Source organism: Mandrillus leucophaeus, unplaced genomic scaffold, assembly GCF_000951045.1.
Source record: "Mandrillus leucophaeus isolate KB7577 unplaced genomic scaffold, Mleu.le_1.0 Scaffold530, whole genome shotgun sequence".
Lineage (NCBI taxonomy): Eukaryota > Metazoa > Chordata > Mammalia > Primates > Cercopithecidae > Mandrillus > Mandrillus leucophaeus.
The window spans coordinates 240,906-248,330 of record NW_012105698.1 but is presented as its reverse complement, the minus strand read 5'-3'; the positions used below and the strand labels follow the sequence as shown (position 1 = coordinate 248,330).

The window sequence follows — 7,425 nt, the reverse complement described above, 5'->3', positions numbered from 1 at the left end:
GGTGATTGTCTGGCCGCTGGTTGTCGCCTGGCTGCTTGTCCCATGGGTGACTGTCACCTGTCGGGTTGCCTGCTGGCTGGGGACCAGCAGGGGGTGCCCGTAGCAGAGCAGCAGGAAGAGGAGGTTGGGAAGTCCTGCAGTAGCCCAACCTTGGCCCATAGCCGCAGGAGAGCAGAGCCCTGCAGCCACCGTTCCCTGGCCAATAAGAGCGGAGCCCGCAGTGTGACCTCATAGAGCCCTGTATCTGGCTTCCTCTGGAGGGGGAGGGGCCCTCAGGTCTGAGCACACCCTCTCTAGGATGCTGGGGGAAAGACATGCCTGTCCCCACTTGCAGGCAGTGCTGATGAGCTTGGGGGGCTGCCTGGCCCTCCAGGACAGGGTACCAGGGCTCAGCTGGTAGGAGCTGACCAGGAACCTGGGGCCTGGGCCAAGCCCAGAGTTGAGGACCCACCTTAGCCCCCCACCACCCTCACTCAGGGCTTTACCGATGCCCTCCGGGTAGTTGTCAGGCAACGGTGGGCGCCACTGGTACTCAGGCCAGCCCAGGACCTCGCCGTTCTGCCGGTTCTGCTCCTGCAGCCACTGGGTGACTGGCTGGAAGTAGTTGAGCAGTGGCTGGGCGTCCAGGGTGTCTGAGCCGACCATGTCCTTCAGCACCTCCTGCCAGGGCCTGGAGGAGCCAGCCTGCAGCACCTTCCTGGTGGGCAGAGTGGGTACCATGGGCACAGGGGACTCAGGCTGGAGTCTGCTCCTGGACTCCAGCCCACACGCCCCTGGCCACTTCCGCCCCCGCAATGGACTGCAGAAACTGCAGCAGTAAGATCCTGGGGCCTGGGATCTCTGTGATGGTGGCAGGGGGCATTTGTCTCGCCCCATGCCAGCCAGAAGGCCCACTCAATAAATACTTGATGAGAGAGCGAGGAGACAGGCATCCACATCAGTCCAGCTCTGTGATTGGCACCCCCCACTCTGTCGGAGCAGCCAGTCGCCCCCGCCATACCCTTTGCCAGCCACTCCCCTCTGCCTCCCACTTCCCCCCGCTTCCTGCCACACACCGGAGCTTGGCCCCTGCCTTGGTGGACTGGTAGATGTCACATTGGTGCAGTGGGCCCTCATAGCCTGCCTCCTTGCACAGGGCTTCATGGAACTGGAACTGTAGGACGAAACTCACAAAGTACCTGCAGGCACAGGGTGAGAGTTAGGGGAAGATCGTGGGGGACCAGGAACAGGAGTCCCTTGCCCAGGCACCATCCAGCTTTGCAGGGCAGAGGCTGGACCAGAAGCTATCTTAGGGGAGAAGGGAGACCCAAGACAGGCTCAGAAGAGAGGGCCACTCTAACTCCAGGCCTTTGAGGTCTGGAGGAGCATGGGGACAAGCCCTGGGGATGTGGCAGCTAGAATCACAAGAGGAGGAGAAGGGGACTGAGGGTGTGACAGTACTGAGGGGTGGGGTAGGGGTGCTAGTACCTGATGTATGGTGTCACATTTGGAACATGAAACTTAGCTCCAGCATCAAAGTGGGTTTCGTTTCGGGTAACAGGAGGACAGATCCCCTGATACTTGGTTCTGGAAAAGGATGGTCAAATTGTCTTAGGGCCTAGAGGTTGCATACAGATGGATTTAGCTTTTGCACAAAAGGCTTTTCCACCCAACAGCCCTCCCTATCCTGAGGAACTGGGGAAGACTCCCTGGAAGAGGGAGTTTCAGGCAGGAAAGGAGAAGGCGGTAGGTCACAGAGGGGGACATCATTAGTGAGGAGAGGCTAGAACTGGCTGGGGCAGGAGGTGCCTGGCTGTCCAGGAGGCTGGGGAGGGCTAGTTGGGGAGAAGGCTTTTCTATCCCTCCTCTCACCGAAGATACCACCAGTCGAAGTTGTAGTGGGAAGGAGGAGTACGCCCATTAAAGACCCCCCAGCGCCACTGGTCCACCAAGTAGCCAAAGGGCAGGAAGGCAATTTTTTCCAGTGCCATCTTTAGCAAGTAATTGATGTCACTTTCTGTTGGGAGATGAGAGGAGACGGGAGAGGTCAGAGGTCGGAGGGAGAAGAGGGTCCCCTAAGAGTGGTGGGTTGGTGGAGGCAGCAGGAAGTGAGGCTGGGGAGACGCAGAGAAGGTAAGGCTGGTCCTCGAGACCCTGGGCCCTGCTTGGAAGAGGACCCCCGGGTGTTGTTGAGGTGGGCTCAGTGTGCACTGTGAGGCTCTGGGTGGATCCCAAACCCTGCCTAACCTGGGGCCGGGAGGGAGAAAGAAGGGCAGAGCTGAGTGGGGCAAGTGAGGTCCTGCTGTGGGATGGAGTGGGGTTTAGGTGAGGCTGGGGGGCCTCTCAGCCCTCCCATACCCGTGTCATTGGTGACACGGTCCAGCAGGCCGATTTTGTGCAGATGTGCAGGAGTAGAGACCGAGAGTGCCAGCACGTCCCCAATGGCCTCATGGAAGCCGGGGTTGGCCCCCCCGCGCAGGGAGACGGGCAGGTCCTTGTACTGCAGGTAGTACTGTATATGGCCCATCTCATGGTGCACTGTAGAGAGCTGGTCCATCGTGACCCGTGTGCATTGCTTGATCCTGGGGTGTAGAGAGGGTGAGGGTAAGGGTGAAGGATGGGCAGGACAGGGCAGGGCCAGGGCACAGGGCAGATTGGCACCTGAGAGACAGGAATGAGGAGGGTGCTGCCCTGGGGCATGAAACCACAGTAGAAACAAGCAAATTCTTTTTTCTTTTTTTTTGAGATGGAGTCTCACTCTGTTGCCCAGGTTGGAATGCAGTGGCACAATCTCAGCTCACTGCAACCTCCACCTGCCAGGTTCAAGAGATTCTCCTGCCTCAGCCTCCTGAGTAGCTGGGATTATGGGTGCCCGCCATGATCCCCAGCTAATTTGTTTTTGTATTTTTAGTAGAGAAGGGGTTTTGCCATGTTGGCCAGGCAGGTCTCAAACTCCTGTCCTCAGGTGACCTACCCACCTTGACCTCCCAAAGTGCTGGGATTACAGATGTGAGCCACCACGCCTGGCCGAAACAAGCAAATTATTTACCCCGCCCTGGCTCACCACCATTTGGGCCTTCTTCCTTCGTTCCAAGGTACAGAGATGACTATTTGTCAAAGCTGCCAGGGAAGGTGGACTAACAGGCCTCCTATGTCCCCTCACCCTGGAATAGATCCAGCCCCTGGCCAGAGCTAGGGCAGGGTAGAGGCAGGCCTGGGAACCAGCTTCCGTGCACCTGGGCTGCCTGCCTTTCCCCGAACCCCAGAACCCTGCTCTTCCCATGTCTAGACCTGAAGTCTTTCCTGTTGTAGAAGTCCCAAGCCGAGGCGTGGCACACCACCTCCCGCCCGTCGGCCGGCTTCTCCAGCATCGACCCTTCCCAGAACTCGGGAGGCATGGGGGAGAGCTCCAGGGAGGTGAAGAACTCCTCTGCCACCCGGAACATGTGCGTGGCATTCCAGCCCTGGAGGCGGGGTGTGGAGACAGGTCAGGGGAGCCCACTCTGGCTGGCCTGGGGACAGGGCTGGGGTCCCCCTCTCGGGTCAACTCCCTGTGCATGAAAGCTTCTCTGCTCTGTGGCCACCATTCCCAGAGGCAGGGCCCTTGCTGCCCACCGCAGATGAGTGAAAGTGCATTGCTGCTCTCATCTGGCCACTGTGGAGCCTGGAGGGAGGAGCTGGCACCTCACTGAGGGGGCCGACCCCAGCTCACTGCACCTACAGACACACCAAGCTGCTGCTTGGTACTCGACCCCTTCCCACCTCTCTGCCCATCTCTGACTCCCTCTTTTTGCACCCCACCCCCGCCACCCCAGGCTTGAGCCCAGAGCTTACCTGCTGCAGCATAGTACTGGTGACGTCGAGGTTGGGCTTGTCTGGGAAAGGCACCACCATGTCGTAGATGTTTTCCCAGCTCTGGGCCCACATGTCTCCTAGATGAGAAAAGAAGGGGACAGCTTGGCTCCCTGCCTGGCTGTGCCTGCTTCTCCATGAGTCGCTGAGCGACCCTGGGGCCAACACCTACACCCTGGGGCCCTCAAGGGCTGCAGGCCTGGCTTAGGGCCAGAAATCTCACACATCAGTCCCATCCTCACTCCTCCGAAGGCCACATGTCCTGGGACTGCAAGATGCTGTCACTGTCCTTTCTGGCTGTGCCAGGTCCCAGCCACTCAATCCTAAGGCAGGCCCACAGCGCTTGTTTCCTTGGGCATAAGCTAGGCTGATGGCTCCTCCACTGGACCCAGGGCCAGAGCCTTTGGTTTGACCCCTAGCTCTCTGACCACTAAGTCCCTTACGACCCTGAGCCTCAGGGTCCCCACCTGTAAAGTGGGAACACGAATGGTCTCCTGCACGTGAAGCAAACAGTATGATGCCCCACACATGTGAGAGGTGATGGTCACAACCTGCCTTCCCTTACCCTGGACATCCCCCACCCCTATGCCTGGACCCACACTTCCCTGGGACTCATACGGAGGCAAGGCCAGGTCCTTACCCAGCAGATGAGCAGGGATGGGTCCCCTGAGGTTGATGTATCTGTCCCCATATCGGCGATGCAGTGCACGGCGGACGAAGGCATGGAGGTTCAGGTAGAGGGGCTCTAGCTGTTGGTAGAGGTGCTCCAGATCGTCCTCAAAAGTGGGGGAGTTGTACCAGGAGCGCCAGTAGGCCCCCGTGTCTGTGAAGCCTGGGGGCGTGGGGGTGGGGTATGCAGCTCAGGCCAAAGGCTCAGACCTCAGCCTCTCAGCTGTAAGTCGGCTCTTCCACTGGCTCGAGGCCTGTGGATCTGCAGCTAGCTGGAAAATTGGCTTGAGGGTTGCCACTCTACAATTTCTAATTAGCTACAGCCAGCTAAATAGATCCTGGAGGTTCCCAGAGGAAAAGAGGAGCACCAGGGCCAGAAGCAACAGCAGGACAGCCATGTGGGGCAGGCCAGCAGCACAGTCCAGGCACACTGGGTGCAGGCTGGTCCCACCTCCACTTTCTGGGAAACTCAGGGCCTGCTGGAATCGTCGTACCAGCTGCTCTGCCTGGCTCTGGGCTGGGACTCTGGGGAGACAGCCAAGAGAGGGCATCTGGCGCAGTTCCTGGACGGGGAGAGGGCTGCTCACCGTCCTGCTTGTAGGCTTCATTGCTGAGGGCAGTGAAGTCCTCGTACAGCGGTTTCAGCGGGATGCCCGCGGCGTTGTGCCAGCCCTCCCAGGCAAACAGGAGCATGGCGTAGGTTCGTGAGGAAGCCAGGATGTTGGTGAGGTCTGAGACACAGGCAGGCAGGGTCGGTGAGGAGGCCTCCATGTTGAAGTCTGCAACGGCCTTCACCAGAGCCTGCACCAGTCCTCACTGCTCCCACCAGCTTCCTGAACATCACGGTGCCCCCAGAGCCAGGCGCCACCTACAGGCCTGATGGGAGGTGGCCAGGAGCTACAGAAACACCCAGGCAGGGCCTCCGCCCCCAGAGACATGACCACCTAAGGTGGTCGACACCAAGGGGACACCCAAAGGCCAAAACCCAGGCAGACACTTGGCGGCCTATTGGAGGAGTGCCTTCCTCCAAGCTGCTCGTAAAGGGGGCTGGAGCGGGGTTTAAGGGGAAGCCAAGAGGGGTCCTTGGCCTGAGGGCTCTTGGGGAACGTGAGAGGACCCACGAAAGGGGAAACCAGGCAGCCAGGAGGAAAGTCTAGGAGTGATGGGAGAGGCCGAGGCACACACAGAAGTGGGGGCTGCAGCTGGAGGTTCCGGAAGTCCACTTGCCAAGAGAAGCAGGGTGTGGGGGCATCTGCACCCTCCATCCCCAGTTGAAGGGCAACGCCTTTGGGTTTACCTGCTGTCTCCACAGACCCTACACAACTGCACGATCCCGAGTGCAGCAGGGCAATGTGGGAGCACTAGGGCACCTCCGAGAGGGGAGACGCAGGGGCCGTACCTGGGTCCAGGGACCAGCAGGTGGCAGTCTTGTTGGGGAGGCAGACCTTGGCGGTGGAGTAGATCCTGCTCATGTTGCTTAGCAGAGCATTGTACTGGGGAGTCAGAGGGGAGGAATGTTCTGGTGACCAACCCCTGGGACATCTGCCCTCCCCTTGCTGCTAGAAGAAGGAGCCCACAGAGTGGATGTAGCTTGGACAAGGCCACTCAGTGGCACCGGGGCACTTCTGATCACTAACACACGAGTCCTCTGCCAGTGGAGGCAGCCTGTGGAGTCGGGGACAGGAGTCCTGAAAGTCAGGGTCAGGGTCAAGTCCCAGCTTGGTACCGCCCTGCAGTGAGGGCAGATTCCTCCCATTCTCTGGCTTTGGTGACTTCTCAGTCTTTCTTAACCTTTTCTCTCTCTCTCTTTTTTGGGATGGAGGTCTCACACTGTCACTCAGGCTGGGGTGCAGTAGTGCAATCACAGCTCACTGTAGCCTTGACCTCCTGGGTTCAGGTGATCCTTCCACCTCAGCCTCAATAGTAGATGGGACTGTAGGTGCACACACCACCAAGCCCAGCTACTTTTTTGTATTATTATTATTATTTTTTTTTGTAGAGATGAGGTTTTGCCATGTTGGCCAGGCTGGTCTTGAACTACTGGGCTCAAGCGATGCACCCACTTCAGCCTCCCAAAGCGCTGGGATTACAGGCGTGAGACACTGCGCCCAGCCCTTCTCAACCCTTCCAAGGAAGCTCATAAACCAGCCTAGGTAGAGGCGTATTTGATTTTGGCTTCCTACTCCAGAATGCTTCCTTTAACAGAAAGTAACACCCCACCCCATCTCCAAGAAAAATCAATGCTTCAGAAAGCCATTCTGTGCATACCTGGGCTTTCCCTTCTGCCAGGGCCCATGTGGATCCCAGGGTCCTTCCTTCCCTGACGGGCTGCTCTCCCCCAACCCCCACGATGGGGCACTGGGAGGCCGCCCCCAAGCTCTCCCTCGGCCCTCAGCCCACCTGCTGCCGCTTAGCCAGGGGCAGGTTGGCAGAGCCCAGGGTGCCCACAGCTCCGATGATCTTGCGCAGCTCCGGGTCCGTGAAGTTCTGCCAGATCGGTTCATACAGCTCCTTGGCCTTCTGGCCCCAGGCCTCGGCAAACTCCTGGCTGAGCAGGGCTGCTTCCTCCTATGGGCACCAGGAGGGCAGGCAGGGTGTAGGCAGGACCCCGCTTAGATGCACGCCATAGAGGGGAAGCCACGGTGCTGGGGGAGGGGAGGAAGGCCAAGGGCTTCCAGAGCCCGAGCCCTGGGGAGATCCCTGCGGGAGACCTTAGTTTGCGGAAGCCGCGCTTCCTCCTTCTGGAAGGAATCTGCCTCATGGGAAAGGTGGAGCAGAAATTGGGACCACAAAAGAGGCCAGGCGAGTGGAGAGTGAATGGACAGTGCAGTGCGGTGACAGTGACAGCGTCTGGAGGTGAGCAGGCAGCGGCCCGAGAGCGCGGGGGCCACAGAGCGGAGTCCAGCACACTCGGCAAAGGCGGGC

The 7,425-nt window shown here is 59.3% G+C and overlaps 2 protein-coding genes across 2 annotated transcripts in view; both read right to left on the bottom strand.

The window, feature by feature from the left end:
• Positions 1-212, bottom strand: part of LOC105551750 (angiotensin-converting enzyme-like) — a 13,602-nt gene extending 13,390 nt beyond the window's left edge. The window contains exon 1 of the mRNA XM_011997125.1: positions 1-212. Within this exon, the coding sequence (XP_011852515.1) occupies positions 1-159 (159 nt within the window). The 5' untranslated portion in view covers positions 160-212.
• A 16-nt stretch (positions 213-228) lies between these two features.
• LOC105551749 (angiotensin-converting enzyme-like) lies at positions 229-7,421 on the bottom strand (the record flags this gene model as incomplete). Its single annotated transcript, XM_011997124.1, has 12 exons — positions 229-697; positions 1,056-1,178; positions 1,468-1,566; positions 1,852-1,996; positions 2,338-2,561; positions 3,271-3,443; positions 3,814-3,911; positions 4,472-4,663; positions 5,088-5,231; positions 5,900-5,993; positions 6,901-7,068; positions 7,212-7,421. Coding segments are annotated over 12 exons (2,139 nt in total), but the record flags the coding sequence as incomplete, so codon positions are not given.
• Positions 7,422-7,425: the final 4 nt, after the last annotated feature.